At 36.1% G+C, this 20063-nt stretch overlaps 1 protein-coding gene across 1 annotated transcript; it reads right to left on the bottom strand.

Annotated features, from left to right (window-relative positions):
• Positions 1 to 5661: 5661 nt before the first annotated feature.
• LOC148096939 (scavenger receptor cysteine-rich type 1 protein M130-like) lies at positions 5662 to 18722 on the bottom strand. The gene is made up of 19 exons (XM_087834038.1): positions 18649 to 18722; positions 16496 to 16840; positions 16228 to 16326; positions 15842 to 16060; positions 15590 to 15769; positions 15298 to 15452; positions 14961 to 15108; positions 14406 to 14714; positions 13033 to 13338; positions 12482 to 12778; positions 11755 to 12063; positions 10874 to 11164; positions 10314 to 10586; positions 9746 to 9909; positions 9215 to 9317; positions 8860 to 9009; positions 7730 to 7825; positions 6519 to 6665; positions 5662 to 6378 (listed from the first exon to the last, which is right to left on the bottom strand). The coding sequence occupies exons 1-19, from the start codon at positions 18704 to 18706 to the stop codon at positions 6194 to 6196; spliced, it is 3834 nt and encodes a 1277-aa protein (XP_087690164.1). The 5' UTR covers positions 18707 to 18722; the 3' UTR covers positions 5662 to 6193.
• Between the last annotated feature and the right edge of the window lie 1341 nt (positions 18723 to 20063).

The following is a 20063-nucleotide window of genomic DNA, read 5'->3' on the forward strand; positions in this document are numbered from 1 at the left end:
TGTATATGTTTCCCCAGTCACGTCTCTGTTTATTCCCTCTACATCTCGTGTTTGTTTTCCTCGCTTCCCTTGGACTCAGTCTCTTAGTCACGTATGTGTTTCATCTCCCTTACATGTTCCCATGTTTCTCCCCTTGTGTTTCAGTCTGTCATTATGCATCTATGTATGCGTTTCCCTGTTTCAGTGACAAGCTTGTGTGTTCCTGTCAGTGTTTGCGTGTTTGTGTACTTCTGTTTTATTTTGACATTCACTTGTTCTGTGTTCAGTGTGTTCAGTTTTGCTTCCCTTGTCTTGTTATTTCAAATGCATTCTTGGTGTTTTCCCATGTGTTTCCACTTCCCTCGTCACTCTTCAGTGTACACATTGTCTCTGTCTTTCTCAGCCCTTTGTTGGATAGTTTGTTAATCCTTCTCCATGTTGTCAAGGTATTTCCAAGTGTTGGCTTTCTTGTCTGGTTTATGTTTGTAATCAACTAACATAAACAAAATGTCTCACTTTTTGTTAAGTTAACCTCTGCTTGTCAGCATTTGGGTCTTCATTCTCTACAACACGCATCCTGCAGCCGCATTCTGCATGACAGACTGAAGTTGTCCATCTCATTTTCTTTCTTCAGACAGCTTCATATTCCCCACTTTTAGACTCCAATTCTTTCCCTGACAGTGATCTTGCTGAAAGGTTACAGTATTACACATTTACTGATATAGTACATAACAGCTGTTTCACTAATACACTGTGCTAATGCACCAGTACACAGCACAAGAACATGAAAAACACAAGCACAGATCTGGGTCATTTTCCCAGTTGTGTTTTTGCATTTTTAATCAAGTAAACAAATGATTGGCTGACCTGATGTGCTGTTTGTTCAGTCATCAGCAGTAAAGGTATTATTAGAAATGGCTGTAAGCTGAGGAGTACAGAGGAGTCAGAATGCAGTCAGTATGTTGAAAGACTGCCCTCTCCTGGCAAAAAGCCTACAACACATTTTTACTTTAAACTTGGATGATTAGGATAAACCTTTTGTGCAGTCAGGGTTTTTACACTTCATGGCAATTCATTAAAACTTAAATTGTTTGTATATTGAAGAGGTTCGTTATCGTTTGGCTGACACCCATTTTAAGTTTGTCGAAACCTGGGGCCCTTTTCTCAATCATATTAATGGGAATTTAACATAAACTTTAACCCATTTGACTGCACTTTGTGTTTGTGTGAAACTGCACTTCTGCCGGACCCTGATTCCTTCCTGGACTTGTTTCCCACATCTTCTGGTCTTGGTGAACTCTCTGTTGCCCTGTCTAAACTCACACAGAAGATCATCTTTTTTGGACATTGGTGTTTCTTTTGAACTTTTGATTTGTACTGGCTAACTGGTGTATTTTTATTTATTTATTTATTTATTTTGTTTTTATTTTTTTCCTTTTCTTTCCTGTTTTCCTGTTTGGGGTCTTTTTTTGTTGTGCTTAGTTTCTGTTTTTTTCTTTTTTTTTCTGTGCTTAAATGTTATTGTTTTTGAATCTTATGTCCTTTGTCTGGTGTGACATTATGTAACTTTGAACTTAAAATCTTATAAATAAACATTAAAAAAAACAAAAAAAAACTGAAACAAGCTATTAGTCAGTTAATTCTAACTGATGCAATCAATATACTCACGTGAAACTTTAGACTTCTTGGGTGTTTGAACACTCAGAATTTTATATATACAAAAACGGTGTCTCTATAAGAAGTCTCACACCTACAATAACAGGTGATATGAATATAGAAAAGGGGCATTGGTTGTAGTGGAAATGTCATCACATAGCCTGAAATCAAACATAGTCCTATTTAATTTTTCTACATTCACTCACAATGAGAACTGTGACTTGATTTATTTTGTTTATCTATATCACATCAATCGAAGTAAGCAAGTTCAGATTTACAGAATACACACCTAGGTAAACACGTGAATGAATATTTTGAAAACCATTATGAGTGACTGGGAAAAGATTCATAGTTTTAGCACTTCAGGAAACAGGTTTATCCACTTTCAGTTTGACAAATATACAAATATGAAACTACAGATGGTCAGCTTACCTTAGCAAAAACACTGGGACCAGAGGAAACAAGAAAAACAAATATAGCTAGTTTCATGTACAGATTATTTTAAGGGATTCACTGTCTTAAAAAGACCCCCAAAATTTTTATTTTTCTAAGGAAATTATTATTTTATTTTTATAAAAAAATATTGGAGTCTAGCACGGCTCCACAGCCCCATTATGGCTGGGTTTTGTTTCCTTCCTCGAGGGTGGGATTTTCTTTTCCTGCTCCCAAACACTTTCTGGATTTTTACCACAGCTGAAGCTTTTGCTCCAAAAAAGAATGTGTCTCAGTTGTTTGGAACAGGCTTTCATTTGTTGATTGGTATTCACCACATTTCATATCCTGGCAAAACCTTTCCTTCTCTTTTTGTTTTGCCAGCCTTTACTGGAAAGAGCGATTATTGTTCCTCCTGAGTAACTGACTACTAGTCCACCACAGGTCTTATTGACTTTTATTACTGGTGGTACAAGTGCCCTCCATTCATAAGTTAAGCAGCAGGGATAGAAAGGACATTCGGAAAATTTATAAAAAGAACATAAAACATAATATATTCAACAGGAACTAAAACAAATCGATTAGACACTGCCCGCACAAAAAGAAACAGTATTAGCTACCACAAACCCCACATAAGAAGGCCCCAGAAGGCCAGATGATTCAAAACTGGGACCTTGTTGCTGTGAGCTAACTTAGTATGTTGCTAAGTTTCAACATACTGTGTTAGGCTGGGATTATCCTTTAACTCCAAGAAATCAACTGACTGTGATGACATTGATATGGATTTAATTAAAGATTTTATTGGATGTATTGTGAAACCATTTACCTACATTTGTAATCAGTCACTACAGAATGGTTTATTCTCTGATAAGATGAAAATTGCAAAGGTTATTTCCAATATATAAACCTGAAGATAAATGTCTTCTCACAAACTGTTGGCCCATCTCTTTACCACCGCAGTTGTCTAAAATACTGGAAAAAATATTTTACAATAGATTGTATGACTTTATCACAAACTCACAAACACTTTATCATTATGGCTTTGCCATACTGGCCCACTTGATTGATCTTTATTATTTGGTTTGTTTGTTTGTGTATTTTTATCTTTTAAGTTATTACAAATGGAACAGACATGACCGGGGGATAAAAAAGGGAAAGACAGACAACAGAAACTGAAGAAAAGGAGAGAAAAGAAAAACAGAGGGGAAGAGGGACAGTGAGAAAAGACACAAAAAATCTACTAGATCACCTGCTGGGAAAAAAGAAAACAAGCAAAAACAGAACAACACAGTAGGGAAACCACAGCAATAACCAAGATAAGCATAAATAACCGTAAATAATAAATATTGAATGCTACTGAGCAACACACAAGATGAAATGAAATGCCACCCAATCAATTTGACTGTATTTAGCTGGATTTGAGCAGACAGTGTGTCTCCTAACACCTCAGAAAACACCAGTCACATCATCAATTAACTAGCCAGCGTGCTCTAATGTCAAGGGTGAGCATTGGTTAATGGTCATCATGTGACTGATGCAAGCACATCCTTTTATTTAGCAAAATTGTGATTAATAGTTAAATGTTATTGTTGAGGGGCACAGGCAGGACTCCACATGCACACACAAATAAATAAAAAAATGTCTCAAGAAAAGGTCACTTGGGGACACTCATCACGCTTCACTGTAAATTATTTGAAAAAGAAAACAATTAGTTGAAGTTACTCCTGGTGCTATGAGGTAGTTCTACAAGCTGTGGCGTCATGAAGTTTTTCATGCACTGCTTTCATATTTATATTCAGTTTTTGTGAAATAAACAGTGGCATGGTGTAATAATATGTTATATAATGTTCTGAGATTGTAACTAATTTTATAGCTTGCAGAGATTCAAATGATTATTTTTTGCTGTCATATGTAAAACCTAAGAACTGAAGAAGGCTGTGTGTGTTGGATAGACACACTCTTTTTTTTAACTGCAATTAATGATTAAATGTTATATAGTTATTATGGTTATTTGAGAATGCATTCATCTGCTTATTCTCCCTCCTACCTTCCCGTTGTGTTCGGGTCAAATCTGACCGATTTACAAATGAAAACACTCAGAAATATTGGGGGTGGGGGGGTGTTACATCCGATTGCCTCGAGGCATTATGACATCCTCCACACTATGCACTTGAACATCTAAATGCGATGAACACCTCTTTCATTGAATTTTGAGTGTTTTAATCAACTTTGTTACATCTGTGGTGTTCCCATAGGAATTGAATCGGAATCCACGGAGGCAAAGTCACCCTGAGCGAAGTAGGCAAAAGAAAGTAAAGGTATCTTTAAAAATTCTCCTTCCTTTTCTCTGCTTGTGTTTATATATAACTGATTCAAACTGAATACATTGTATGTAAGTTTTCATTTTAATCAAACTCTAAAAAGGTTTGTATTATCATGTACTAATAACATTTTATTGCATTTGGTTAAGTTTGCTTTGCACAAATATTTAAGTCCAGAATGGATTTGCCACCTTTGCAGACAACTATGCTGAATCTATCTCAACTTCAGCTACACAGCAGACTCAATCCTACATCATGGCTCCTCAGCAAGGCCTCTGACATCAGTGCTGCTTGTGACAGAATGCTCTTTACAATTAGTCCCTTTGGCTCTATTCTCACTGGCCCTTTGCTCTGACCAAACATCTGAGGCCTTAGTAAATCTGTCAATGTCCTAAAAGCTGCACCTCAATGATGAGCTTACCCATGTTAACATTTGCATCAAGCAGTTGCTCCAAGTTTAACCACTGGGGAAAATTATAAATTGCAATAGAGAACATTAAAGTGCATGATGATATAACTGTATTCAAAATATTTTCAACCCAAACACTGGTGAAAGAGTCAACAACCTGTAAGAATGGAACATAACAAGTTTCAGAACTTCAGAGACTCTAAAAGTGTTGTCTTTTTGATAAAACGGCTTATTGTGCTGTGTATCAAACTATATATAGCATACATAACATACAGTTTGATACTCAACATCTAAGCCATTTCCAAAATCCCAGAGTCTCCGAGGCTTCACTAGATATTCTTTAATTATTAAACCTAAAAATGTCAATAATTTAAAGCTCTGTGAGTAAAGCAGTGTTATTCATCCCTCCAGTGACTCATGGTAAGAACAAAATAATGAGTTAGTAGCTAATGGTCATGATAGCTAGTTAGTTCTGTTAGCAATGTACATCCGTAATTCACAGAGATTTCTAATCACATGCTACTGTTGACTAGTTTCAAAACAAAATGTACGTACCCAGAGAAGCTAAACAGGATGAAACATGTCATTCACATCAATCACAACCTTAATCATGCCGTAATTAAGTCTCAATACAAACAATACACAAATTGGGTGAGTTATAGAAAAATGTGTACTGTGAACAGTTGTCAGGAATGTGAAAATTAGCCACAAAAAAGCTGTAGTCATGGGGGAAATAATCAAAAAATAAAATAAAAATAATTGGGTTTTGGGTTTTTTTGTTTTGTTTTGTTGTCAAGTTGAGCATCGTTAAGATAAGCTGTTAACAGACCAGTTAAGAAATACCAACTGCAGTGGAATTTCATGTTTGACCATTTAATGACACATTGCATAAAAATGAAACAATATCACAAAAGACGACAACCACAAGATATTGAATTCTTTATATTTATGCTTTAAAGAATATACTATATTTAGAACAATAGCTTAATATTGTGAGAAATACACTTGTATTTTTATACTCAGAGTTTAATGAGAATATTGATATTACACACATTTCTATGCTGAATATAAAAGTAACAAGACAGTTAGCTAAGCCTATAGACTAGAAGCAGGAAGAAGCGGCTGGCATCATAAAACATAATAAAATGATGTCTTTTTTTACATTGTACATTTTAAGTTTTTTTGCTATATAGTATCAAAAGATTTTTAGTCGTTTTGCACTGTTCCTCCATCAAATGGAAGTTTCCTTCACCCATTTCAGTAAATGTATGTTCAATTTAAAGATTTTAATATTGCTTTTCATTTTATATTTCTTTGAGAGAAATGAAGGTGAATTTGGACATGAGCCACTTTTTGAGACTGATTTTTAAAAGTAGTTTCTAAAGCCACATTCGGCTCACCCATCCACATCTGGCTCTAGGTAGTCCTCATCTCTCTCCCCCAATCCTGGGGCAGCTGTGTTTAAGTCATGTGATGTTTCAAGGCTATCATGGACCTCTGCTGTAGTCTGTGTGGTTCCAGGGATTGTATCGATGTCGTCATAATTCTCCTGTGGATCTTCCACTTCGTAGGTCACCCCGTCTGTCACAAAGAAAAACAGATGACATGTGTTAAACAGAGATTAGACTCACTGATTTTCCAAATTGCCATTTACTGTTATTGAAATGTGAAAACACTGTGATCGAACTAGTTTAGAACTCCAGTGCTTTCATTATGGACACCTTCATGCGTGTTGATGTTGATGGCAGTAGTGCCTGGAAAGGTCAGGGGTCGAGCCTCATCTGCTTCAACATCCTCATAAGAGGAAACACTTAATCCTTCCTTCCGCCCATCCTTTTCTGAGATTAATTCAGCCTCTGATCTGGCTCCTGAATGAAAAATAGCAAGAGAACCCTTACATCATGTTGGCTTTTTAAAAAGAACTCCCACTTGGAAACAATCTGAGATAAATCTAAGACAGGCAAATTGTTTTATAAAAACAATTATTTAATTAATTAATTTTTGCAGCTTCTCATGCTGAAAAATAGGTCCCCCAAGGATGTTTATACCGCACAAAATGAATTAAGTACTGCAAAAGATAAACCATTAAATCATAGAGAAGTTCCTGTCTTTATGATTTACTATTTCGTTTTTTAGAGTCGGTCTAGATTGAAAAAAAAAACCCCATCAGGGTATTTCCTGTGAATTAATAGAAACTTTCTATTTTTCTGTAATATTATACATTTGATGATTGCAATTCAAATTGGACATTTACTACGGCAGCATTTCTTTTTTTTATCATGCAGAAAACTAAGAAATACTATTTAAAATGCCCTTATTATTATTTTAAATGTGTAGTTACATTTCTTTAAGCTGATAGAAAGGGGGATTTCACTGGTTCCTGTAAGTGGCCTACCATGTAATTTAAGATTGACAGCCATAGACTTTCACTAAAAACTGCTGCTCTTTGTATCCAGAGGCTTAACTGTTATTACCAATGATCTCTGCCATGAAAGTCAGTTTGAAAGATAATTTTTAATTTCATATATGTTTTATATCTCTGTTCAGGTCCACGGTGAAATTGAAATTGTACGCCTTCAAGTAGTCAGCAGGGGGGAGCAGTAGGGCTGCACAAGGAGACGACATCAGACGGGGTAAAATCCAGATTTAACTGAGGTAAGGTTTTGTTCTTGACACAGTATGATTAAGCAGAAATAACTTGTAAAAGCAGAAAAAATGGAATATTGATATGCAGTGATAAGAAATATTTGTGTAAAATATAACCATGGACATGGAAATATAAGAAGCAGCAAGACCTAGAACAAACAAACATGGTGTACAGTATTTAAACGGCACTTTGATCAGAAGCAATAAAGTATTTCGAAAACATGAATGAATGAATGAAAAAAATAATCAATCAATCAATAAACAAATAAACAAATGAATGACTCACTGCCATGACTTAAGTCTTCCATCTCATTTTCTTTGTTCGTGACATCTTCATATTCCCCACTTTCAAACTCCATTTCTTTGTCTTGCAGCATTCTTGCTGAAAGGTTACAGTGTTACACATTTACTCATACAGTACATAACAACAGTGCACTGTGTTAATGTACCAGTGATGTACCAATGTACCAGGGTACAGAAAAAGACTAGTACGGTAATCTGGAATCAGCCATAAAAGCACTGTCAGCAGGCAATTTATGCATTTTTGATACAGGCACTTTGAATGTAAACAACAGTGTTATTGTTCAGATAAGATTACTTTTTGTTATGAAAAAACAGGGTTACATTTTCCTTTCAGGTTGTTGTTTTCAAATCTTTAAACTAGGCCCTCCCCTACTTTCCATGTGTGCTCACACAACTTGCAGAACAGAATTTACGGACGAAGTGGCAAAAAGGTGGAGCTGAAAAGCTGAGAAAAGGAAAAGAAACGTAAAAATAAATGCAGCAAAATATATCATATTAGGCCACTTGTTATCGGGGCTGCTGCTGTTCCAGCAACAACTGCTGTAGCAACAAACCCTCACAGTAACAGGAGGCTGCCGTGGAGAAGTGCAGGGGGAGGGACAGCAGTCCCAACAAAAGTAAAATGAATGGCCACTTTGTCCATGAGCCACTGTCAACAGATAAAGTTTAGCTATTAATTGTCACATACTGTAGTGCAGTTCAACTAAGAACTAACCCAAAAACAACTTTAGCAAGGAGATTAAAAAGAAAAACTAAGGGCTGATTTTTTGTAACAGTCCAGCCCTGAGTATACGAGCAGGAAATACAAGACACAAGCACAAGTTTGGGTAGTTTTCGCAATGTTTCCCTAAGTTTTTAAAGTGAGCAATGTTTGAATGAGCTGATGCGTTCCTTGTTTTGTCGGCAGTAGTGATGGCACTATTTGAATTCAGAATTCAGTCAGTATGCCCTCACCAAGTATGTGTTTGCAGACTGCCCTCTTGTGGCAAAAACTCTCAAACACCCTTTTCTGGATCCTGGTCTCATGTTCAGGCAGGTTTTTTACACTTTTTAAAGTAATTCATTAAAAGTGAAACATGCCATGTGTTTAAGTCATGTAATAGAGATACTCACGTGAAACGTTGGACTTCCTGGCTCTCTTGAGATAGAATCGTACAAATACCAAAATTAAGATCACAACAACAAGAAGAAATCCCACACCCACGATAATAGGTGCTACTGGTGTAGGAGTTGGTGGTGGAAGTGTAGGGAGTGGGTCGTAGCCTGAAATAAAAAACAATCACTTTATTTATTCTGGATTCAGTCACACTGAGAGCTGTACTTGACTCATCTTGTTTATCTGCACCACCTCAAGGTAAGTAAGCTCAGAGTTACCCATTATAAAAAGTCTCTTCTCTGCAAAAAAAGTTGAATGAATATTTTTGAAAACAATAGAACTTATTGAGAAAGGATTTGTGGTTTGTCTTACAAGTTATTTCAGCTGGAGAAACGTTTCCACAGGAAAGTTGTTTGACAGAGCGCTTGACATCCATGATATCGTTAGTGAACTCCAGTGTTGTTTCTAAGTTGACCTTGAATCAAATTTAAACTTTTTCAAATTTAGAGATACAGCCAGAATAGAAAACACTGAAATTTCTCTGGCAGTGAAAAACAGGCCTGACTGAAGCATCAAAGCAACACACAGCAAAAGAAGTCACTAAAGTGACCAAAAGTATTGGGACATTCAATTTCTTTTATATTTCTGCAAATTATGTGTCAGCAAAGTGTCCAGTAAGTTTTTAACTTAAAACTCTTTGAGCATTTTGCGTTTAGTCAGCAACACCTCTCATACATTTCTTTCCATTTCATAAACCTAAATAATATAAAAGTCACATTCCAGTCTTCATTATTAGATTTAAATAAGCTGAAACACAGAGCCAGGAAACTGTCCATGATTTTGGTTTGTAGCATACGAAAAAGATTAGTGACTGGTTTCAAGAAACAGAATGTAAAGATTTACCTGTTTGATTTCAGTAGAGCCGCTATGGGTCTCATTAATTTCTTTACAGAGCTTTGCCTTTAAGTCTTCGGAAGGATTAAATGGACATACTCTTTCCCACTTATCTCGATAATTGACTTCAAGGACACCTCCATGTTTTTTAGCGGTGCGGAACTTTACACTTTCTGTAAAAGCAAAGAAACTGTGTTTAAAGAAGGAAACAAGCTCATCCACTTCTGTCTGACAAGTATGAAGTTAGAGATTGTTTGCTTGTGTTTGCAATGTGTTTAAAAATGGACAAAAATAACTTGTACATTTTTAAAATTTCTGAGATTACTTTTCTACTGAACCAGCCAAATGGTCATTGTTACAGAAACTGGAATAAGTTCCTTAACAATGGCATAAACAACTTGAAAATGTCATTTTTATTAAAAAAAACAAACAAACTTTCCTTTTGTAAAAAAAAGAAAAGAAAAATTACTCTAAGATAATGAATTAAAATACTACTATAATTAAGAGAGGACATACATGTATGTACTGTATATAGGGATGAGTTTATGGAAAGAGAGGTGTATGGACTCACACTTACCACTACAAGTAATGAACACCACATTTGTGCCACACTGTCCTTCAGTCCTCCTGCACTGGCCAATGATGGAATGGTACTTTTCACAGCTGACATGGTAAAAGTCACCTGAACCCTTTGATGGAGCTTTGGATTCATTGAAGACAGCATTGCCACAAAGCTTTTCTTGGCAAACTTTGTGTGCATAGGATAGAACCCAGTTACTATAACACACTGGAACGCCATCTATCCTCACTTCCCCACGACAGCCCTGTGAAAGGCTGACATCGGGCTCCTCTGGGAAGGAAAGCAATAAACACTGCAGTCAAGTATTGATAAAGACATAAAGCACTGAGGTAGAAATGATCAGTTAATCGTCTCTGCACTGCAAAGTCAAAATATGAAGCACAAGGTCATAATCAAATAGTTCATTTAACACTTTTAGCTTTAGTTTACTTTATCCAGTGTATCTGGAATAATTCTCTTTCACACTCCTTGTGTCTTGTTTCACTCTTCAGTGTTTCCAGTGCAAATGTAAAAAGTCTGTGATCATTAAAGATCAGTCCTGCTGATATAAATCTTACTTTTGCATTCAATAAAGACTGGCTCCTTCCTTGAGGGTGTGGTTTTATTTTCACATTCCCAAATGCTTCCTGGATTTTCACCACAGCTGAAGCTTTTGTTCCAAAAAGAATCTATTTCAATTGTTTGGCTTTCATTTGTTGATTGGTATCCACCACAGTCCATATCCTGGCAAAGCTTTTCCTTCTCAGTTTCATTGAAGTTTTCCCTGGAAACAGCACTGAGTCCCTGTTTCCAGTGAACCAACACTGTTCCACTACAGGCCTTTTTGTCAGGTACCATCGTCCTCCATTCTGAGACAGACAAGAGAAATAAAAAGTTCACAAAACATGATGTAACCAACAGGATCTGAATGATATAAATAACACACTCTGCACACAGAAATGACATTATGATCCTTCATCAACTTAAAGTTTTTAAAGTTTAGCTACCCTTCTGACTGCTGTGTAAATAAAATGATTTTATAGAGTGATAACAAAGAGATGACAACTGATGACAGCGATATTTTTATAACCATCAGACTGCACAGGCTAGCTGTTTCCAGCTGATTCCAGACATTAAGTGAGTCAGACTGTGTGGCAGAGCCATACTGGTGACATGGACAACAAGCAGAAAAGAAAAGACTAAAACTGAGTAGAACAAATATGATTAATGAAGGTGAGGATGTTAACATTCTAACCTTTATTTCACTAAAAGTAACCTTTGAAGGCGAACATGTCAAAGTTTGAACGCAGCATTATTTTTATCTCAACATTTTTCTGAAATACAAACTAATCTCAGTTTGTTTCAATTTCAATTCAGTTTCAAAGCCTTTATTTTAAAATTAGGCTGAAGGAGCAAATAATAATTAAGAAACTGCTGACACAAAGATCATTATACACACCAGAGCATCGGAGGCCACTGTGTTTGCAGGCAGCTGTAGAAGCAGTAATACTGCTGCATGCAGATAATGGACTGTTAGCATTTGCAATGCAGTTTAGATTTGAAATGGCTAATTTATCTGCTGGTGCAGGTCCAAAGTAGGGAAGAGTCTCGTCAGCATCACCACATTTAAGCTCCTGACAGATGGTGTTTTGATTGTTAGTGTCTTTGAGAGCATCCTCGCACATAGGGATCCACTTCCCCTCATACTCCACCTCTACGTTTCCAAAACATTTGTAACTGGGAATGCTGAATCTCGGCTTGACACTACCTGAAAGAAAGAAATTATGAAAATCATGCTATATATTTATAATACTCTTGTTTTATTTTTAATTAGAATTTTAAGCAACAAGAACCATCATCATCTTAGTGAAAAGAATTTCAGTTTGATAGCTTCAGAAAGATTTATATTTCCTTCTTTAACATAAATGAGCTTAATTATAAAAAACAGTATTTACAAAGATATTTTTAAAACATTTGAAGGAACATTTAAAAACAGACATGTCTTTTTGTTTGTTTTTTAAATTCTGTTATCCTGTAACTTAGTGACTGAAGAATCAACAAACCAATAAAACTGGCACTTTTTTCCAAAGGGTCCAAATCAGTTGAAAATGAAACGTTTTAAAAAAGCAAAGTTATGACATTTATTATATTTTTGCAATATAAAATTACTTTTAAAAAACAATTACCTGAGCAAACAACATAGGCTGGTTTTTGTTTACAGGACTTATCATTGTCCTGGTTTTTGACAAAGATGCTCTGTGTCAGGTCAGTAGTCTGACTTGTCGTGTGTAAACTCTTAAAGAGGATATCACCATCTTTGGGACTGTTGTGGGCTTTTATGGGCGTCCCACAGTTAAGCTTTTTACACAGCTTCACAGACTTGTCTTCTGTCCAGGTGTCTGCACACATATCTCCTTCCTTCTCTTCTACACGAATCCTGACTTTTCCCCAGCAGCTGTTCGTCAACCTCATCTTAATATTTCCTGTTGTGACATGAAAAAGCAAAAGTTTAAGAGGAAACTAGTATCAGCAGATATTTCACAACTTCTTAGACCAAGCTAAGTTTCAGAAAAAATAGAAAATAGTAGAAACTTGATTGAGAGAAAACGAGGAATTGAATGTACATCTATGGACATTAAAAGGTATGTTATAAATAAATTGTCTCTTCACAATAAATCAATTCCATAATGACGTCAGTCTTAGTTTTATACTTTAACTCATTCACATTTCACATTACCTGAACATTTCACATAGGCAGTAGAATTATGGTGGTCAGGAGGCAGAGGTGTAGTTTGGTTACACTCAAAAAGAGACTTTTTTCTGAATGAGCAGCTAAAAGAGTTTTTCCAGACTTTATTAATTTTATCAACTGTAGAATTGAAAGAAAAGCTGGTAGCGTTCCCACAATGCATCTGCTGACACACTGTGTCTGCAGACTCTTGGTTCCATGTCTCTTTAGACCCAGAGAGCCAGTAGATTTCTCTGCCATGCTTTATCCCCACATGACCGGAACAGGTTCCACTCAAAAACACCACCTTGAGACCTGATGGACACAAAAAATAGGAAAGTGGTGTATAAACACATACTTGGTGAAAAAGGCTGAATGGAGATATACCACAGTCTGGGCTTATTCCAGCATAACTAAGTGATTGTTTGGGGTCACCCTATTGAGCACTAATTATAAGCTTTATCAAAAAGGAAAGTTTGAGGCCTAATCTTAAAAGTAGAGAAGGTGTCTGTCTAGCAAATCCAAACTGGGAGGTGATTCCACAGAAAAAGGGCCTGAAATCTGAAGGCTCTGCCTTCTATTCCACTTTTAGGAACCACAAGTAAGCCTGTAGTCTGAGAGGGAAGTGTTCAACTGCCAATGTAGTTCTTTAAGATGATTATTCAAGACCTTGTATGTGAAGAGAAGGATTTAAATTTGATCTAGGGATCCAATCAAGAGAAGCCAAGATAGGACAAATCTGCTCTCTCTTGTACTCTCGCTGCAGCATTCTGGATCAACTAAATATTTAACTGGAGGCCAATTTAATAGTTATAAGATTAAAATATACTCAGTTTTATCTCTATTTATAAGCAAAAAATGGGCATTGACTTTAAGACTTTCCTTACGAAGCATGTAACTTTCCAAAAAAAATTTTGTAAATTACATTTTTGAGTAAAAAGTCAAGGCAGCATGTTAAAGAAAAAATGTTAATATGGCATGATCAATGAAAGTTGTAGTGTCTTATTTCCCTTTTCTGATCAAAACAGATTAACAAAAATCCCTTTCTTAGTTTGCAAGTATTAAACTGTAGGTATAGAAGGACTCTTGAGCCTGAATGAGGTCAAGAATAAAAAGAGAAGTTAAATAAGCTGAGGGGAAAAAACACATTTTCTTTTCTTCTGCCTCACATCGATGAATGAAAATGGCTTTTTCCTGGTTCTAAGATTTTATCGTATATTAGAAATTTAGTATTTCCCGTTTTGATCAAACTTCACCAATATCATCAGTGTTGAGCAATTAAAAAGCCAAAGATACAAAAACTCTTCCTTTAAGAAAGGGAACAGTTTTTCCGGCTGATGACACTGAAGGGCAGAGAAATTAAAAAAAAAAATAACACTCACCCTCACAGGTGATTCCAACTGCTTCCGCTTCTTGATCTGAAAATTGGTTGTTTGATTTTTCTGTTAAACACTCAGATATCTTTGATATCTTCTTATTTGTCGGACACGTTATTGACAGGAAGCTACCAGGACCCTGACTGAATTTTTCAGTTTTGTCTTTTTCCCCACATTGCAGTTGTTTGCAGACAGCTGCTGATTGAACCTCTGTCCATCCTTTTGCAGGAACTTTCTTCCACTGGCCCTCATGCTTTATCTCCAATCTTCCAGCACATCTTCCAGGACCATCTGCCAGTTTCACCTCCACACTGTCTGTACCACGACAATAAGAGATTTATCAGCCACGAAACACAAAAAGAATAAATACATTAAATCAAACTCTTACTGAACACATTTTGGAAAAATGTAATCAGAATTTAACAATGTCACAATTTCATTGAATGAAGTTACAGATTTTCTCTCTCGACAGAGAATTTATTGCAGGATTTAAAATCCCATTATAAAAGCAGACAAAGGCCATCAGCAGCCACTCTGTACATTTCCACTGCTGTATCTCACCTGAACACACCACATAAGGTTGGTTTGAACACTGGATATTGTCACCATGCTGAGCCTGACAGTGCCACAGTGAGGACTCCGTGCCATTGCAGCTCACATGGTCCATTATCCCTCTTGAATTTCGACGTTCGAATCTAGTATAAATCCACTAGAACAAAGCATTTATGAGTTTATGTTATTTCATTGATAATCATTATTAATTAAGTATTGATGGTGCACGTTAGTACACTTATCACAATAAAGTCAATAGCACTGCTATATGGACAGTTTCTGATACACTCAGTATCCATGTATCAGAACAACAGGTAACTTATGGTGACTAAACTTGAACACTCACTTCCCCACATTCAAGCTCCTTGCAGACCAATTCAGCTTCCTTTTCAGTCCAGGTGGAGGCACACACAGGATTAACTGAACCATTCACTTTAATATTAACTGTACCATAGCACTTGCTGTCTTTACCAGAGAGCTTCAGAACTACTTTAACTTCATCTGAGAGAGAGAGAAAGAGAGAGAGAGAGAGAGAGAGAGAGAGAGAGAGAGAGAGAGAGAGAGAGAGCGAGCAGTTTTACAGTGTCAAGTGTTTGCTTGGAAGTTGTTTGTGTTGGAATATAGATGTGTTGAATTACCTGTGCATGTCACATTAAGGTTTTTGTTTGTTGGGCTGAGAGAGTTACCACAGTGCATTTGCTGGCACACATCAAAATCAAAGTTGTCTTGAACAGGTATCCAGTTGTTATTTTCTTCTTTTTCCAGCTGCCCAGAACACACATTTGACTGGTTTCCTTTGAGCTGCAGTCTCGTATAACCTGTTCATAAAAACACTTTCACCATATGTGTGTGTGTGTGTGTGTGTGTGTGTGTGTGTGTGTGTGTGTTACCTTCACATATGACAGAAACAGTTTTGCATGATACTGAATCATCATTGCCATTCGCACACTGCCACGGATGATCTGGGTCTGCTTCTTTAAAAGCCGAACAATCAAGCTTCATCTTTGATGCTTTTTTGAATCTTTCCCTATCCCCCCTCTCTGAGGGAGGAATTTCTCTGAGTCCACCACACCCCAGACGTTCACACAGAAGCCTGGCTTCTTTTTCACCTTTTTAAGAGAGGAATAATTTATTGTTTGTTCATCAAAAACATCGCAAAACATAAAAAAAAATGATAGAACTTATTACAAATCAAATTGAGAGAGAGCAATGTTGACAATATTTAAACAGCTCTGCCCTTTGACACATATAAAATTAACAAAAAGAGAAGACATACCAATGTTTTTGTTACAAAAGTAACCCTGAGTTATGCCATCAACAGAGTACTGGACAGCTCCAGCACATTTGGGTCCATCCAGGCTTAATGTGATATTACCTTGAAGAGCACACTCAATTATCAGCCAAATATAAACACAGATAAAAAACAAACAAACAAACACCACAATTGATTTCCCTTAACAACTTTTAGCTAAGAGTCATTGTCACTGAGCTCACCAAAAATAAATAAATAAATAAAAAAACAGAGAAAAATTTGAAAAACTTACTTGAACACTTAAGTTTTTTCACTGTGAGCTTTGGGTAATGGCTGTAGTTCCAACCAGGATGTTTACATTCCCACAGAGCGCTCTCGTGTCCTTCACACTTCAGTTCATTGAGCCAGATCGGTGCTTTTTCAGAAGGCTTGAGAATATCTCTTACTGAATTCTCCACAGGTTCCCCACAGTGAGTGCTCTTACAAACCACTTTTTCAGTGTTCTTGCTCCAGAGTGTATCCCCAACAAAGCCCCATTTGTTGTTATGGTAGACTTCAAGGTAGCCTTCACATGGGTATTCTCCTTTGTTTTGTCTTTGTCCTTTGTTTCTTTGTTTTAGAATCAGTTTGTCCTCAGCTAGGAACATACAAGGTTTATACAGCAAATTATTATTATTACAATTATTATGATTTGTTTCATGGCTAATTTTGGGAACTGCAAAGAATAAAATGTTAAAATTTTGTAAAGAATTTGAGCTCCTGCCATAACAAAACATTTTGTTTTTGTTTTGTATGCTTTTATGTTTTACTTTATTATTTTAATATATCTAGCAAGATATTTCTAAACACATTGTTTTTGTTCATTATTATTATTATTATTATTATTATTATTATTATTATTATTATTATTATTTTGAATCCACTAAGTCTTAATCCAAACAATTCTGCTTATAAAATTTCTGGGAGGTCGGAATCCAGCCGTCATAGGGAAAGAGGCAGATAACACCCTGGACAGGTCACCAATCTGTTGTAGGGCTAACACATGGAGACACTTACGGAGCCCCGCAGGGGACATGGGAAAAAAAAAAATTAAGACGGACTTTTGCGAGATCTCGCAAAACAAACTCGGGATGTCGCAATGAATTCCAACAATGGCGGCAGCTACTTAGTTGTAATATTACTCTTTCTGGGTCACAAAATACACTTTTAAGATATTTTGAGGCGTGAATGTAGTTGTGTAAACGTCAGATACCTGCTCGGTTTACAAGACATCACATATTTGCAAAAGTGCTCCGACGTTTTCGGAGATCTGACACCCACTAGCTCGAAGCTAACGGGAGGTTGAGACCTACTACAGCCGGGAGGAACACCGCTTTCCCGGCACATCGTGCCTCGACCTCCCGGTCGGCTTCAAGCTGGCGGCCTCCAAAGAATGCGGCTAAAACTTTTGCGAGATCCCGAGTTTGTTTTGTGAGATCTCGCAAAAGTCCGTCTTAATTGTATTTTTTCTCCCATGTCCCCTGCGGGGCTCCGTAGACACTCGTGTTTACACCCACAGCTGATTTAGATATACCAATTGACCTACTGCACGTATGTCTTTGGACTGTGAGAGGAAGTCAGAGTACCCAGAGATAACCCATACAAGCTGGCTGTGCCAGCTCCACACAGAAAAGGCCCATCATTGATTTGAACCTAGCACTCTGTAAGGTGACAGTGCTCATCACTGGACCTCATGCTGCCCTTTAAGTAGTCATTTTCTCTAAATAAAAAAATAGATCTGCACATAGCTTTTTGTTGACTGTGAATTTTTGAAATTCCGAATTTCCCGCAACACCTCATCTTTGCAAAAAAAGCTATATAAATATAACCATTTCACATATTTTTTTTAAAGTTTTTGAATTGAGAGAGGGATTCCCATTGTAGAACATTGTTAGGATTTCAAAAATATTTTAAAGATTCCTTCCTGTAATGGTGACTGATAATGAAACAAGTCCTCTGCAAGGAACAAGTGGCTCTTTAATGATCGCAGCACATAAACCTACATAGTTGGATGTAGCAGGGTGTTACAAGCGCATTCATCAGTTCTCTCAGATGTTTTTCATCTATTTTCTCCACTGCACTTTTTCACAATACTACCCTCTAGTGGTGAAATTTGGTATATCACATTAGAGGACACAACACTTCCTACTTCGACTTTGACACAAACTTACTTCAATATATTTTGCAAGCAAATAGCACGCTTATTTATTTAATTACTTTGGTTTAAATTGAGTATTAAATCTCGACTCAGTTCAGATTCATACACACACAGACACACGGAGCTTTTTTTAAAACAGTATTTCAAAGATGTTAAATACTTCACAGACATTTTTAAGATACTTTCTTAAATCTAACAAATAACAATAATTAATCGTATTCAGAATGAAATAAATTAAATTAACTTGCCTGAGATCATCAGCCCAATGTGAGCAAGGTGGAGAAGCAGGAGGAGGGACCACATCATCACCACAGCTCATGACTTGAGAGTGAGACAGACAAATGATGTTCTCGGCTTTATATTGCCATGGCTTCGCCCACCAAAAATGGAAATGAGCAACATACGCGCCAAATTTAGACTGCCGAATATTGTCTTAATTTTAAAGAAAACTAACACACAAGTGCACTTATTTCTTATACAGCACCTTTTTATGCTTTTCTCTTTGTTGAACTCAAACTCACTATCATGCTTTTACACACACTAGAGATTTTATAAAAATTGTGAATTGATCAACTATTGATTCAATGATTAATAACTCACTGTTAATTAATTAATTCCAAAAATGTTGACGCAGGCTCATCTAGAAACGGAATTCTAACTATTTACACATTACAGATTTATGACATAGACTACTGATTGCAGTATAGACTTCACAATCATTATATAATATCTGCCTCAAACGGGGTCATATTGGGTATTCCACTTAAAATCAGCCAATTCTTTAAGATTTTCTACCCAACTATCTCCCATTTTGGTCTAAATTTTGAAGATATTACAAGCATAACAAGTACTGTGAAATTTTATTGTTAAAAAAAAAAGAAAAAAAGCTTGGAGTCTAGCACTCCTGCAAAAATCAGTATGTAAGCACATGCTAATGAAAAAAAAAAGTAATATTGCAAAAGACTGTGATGATTTCTGAATGAGGTATTTACAAAACTGAAGACTGAAGCTAAATTCAGCAAATAATAATTGTTCCAATCAAAATAGAATAAATTCAAGTCTATAATGGAATCCAAATAGAACGAAATTCAGGAGTTTCTCAATGATACCTTAATTATAACTAAGACAACAATTACGTTAAACATGTGCATTTCCCCCGAAGATCTGATCCAAAGTGTGATGATCATTACTGTGAAATTTTTGCTTTATATTTTTTGCATGTTGAAAACTTTGGAAATATGTGAGCATAAATATCACAAAAACTATTTTTAAATGTACTACCTTATTACTATATTACTATTACTGTTTTAACTAGTCATTCTTACCATAAAACTGAATCAGGATAACATATGGTGACAATTTCTAAATAGTTAATTTTGAATGCAAAATAAAGCATGTTGTATGCTTTATTTCAACAAGAAATTCTTCATCAGAAGTGACAAAAATCGTGCTGATTGCAAATATGACAAGTTGTATCACAAAATCAAAATACATGAGCAGACTGTCTGAAAACAATACAATTCTGGAGTTCTTAGATTATTCTGACTAAAATTTAAAAATAATATTTTTTGTTAAACATCAGCAAAGCATTTCTGAACATTTTCTGTTAAACCCTCTCCAATTTGCCTAAACAGTTTTTATTTTTTTTAGGTCAGTCAACCGA

This window comes from Neolamprologus brichardi, chromosome 20 (assembly GCF_056152115.1).
Source record: "Neolamprologus brichardi isolate AB-2024 chromosome 20, ASM5615211v1, whole genome shotgun sequence".
NCBI classification, from domain to species: Eukaryota; Metazoa; Chordata; class Actinopteri; order Cichliformes; family Cichlidae; genus Neolamprologus; species Neolamprologus brichardi.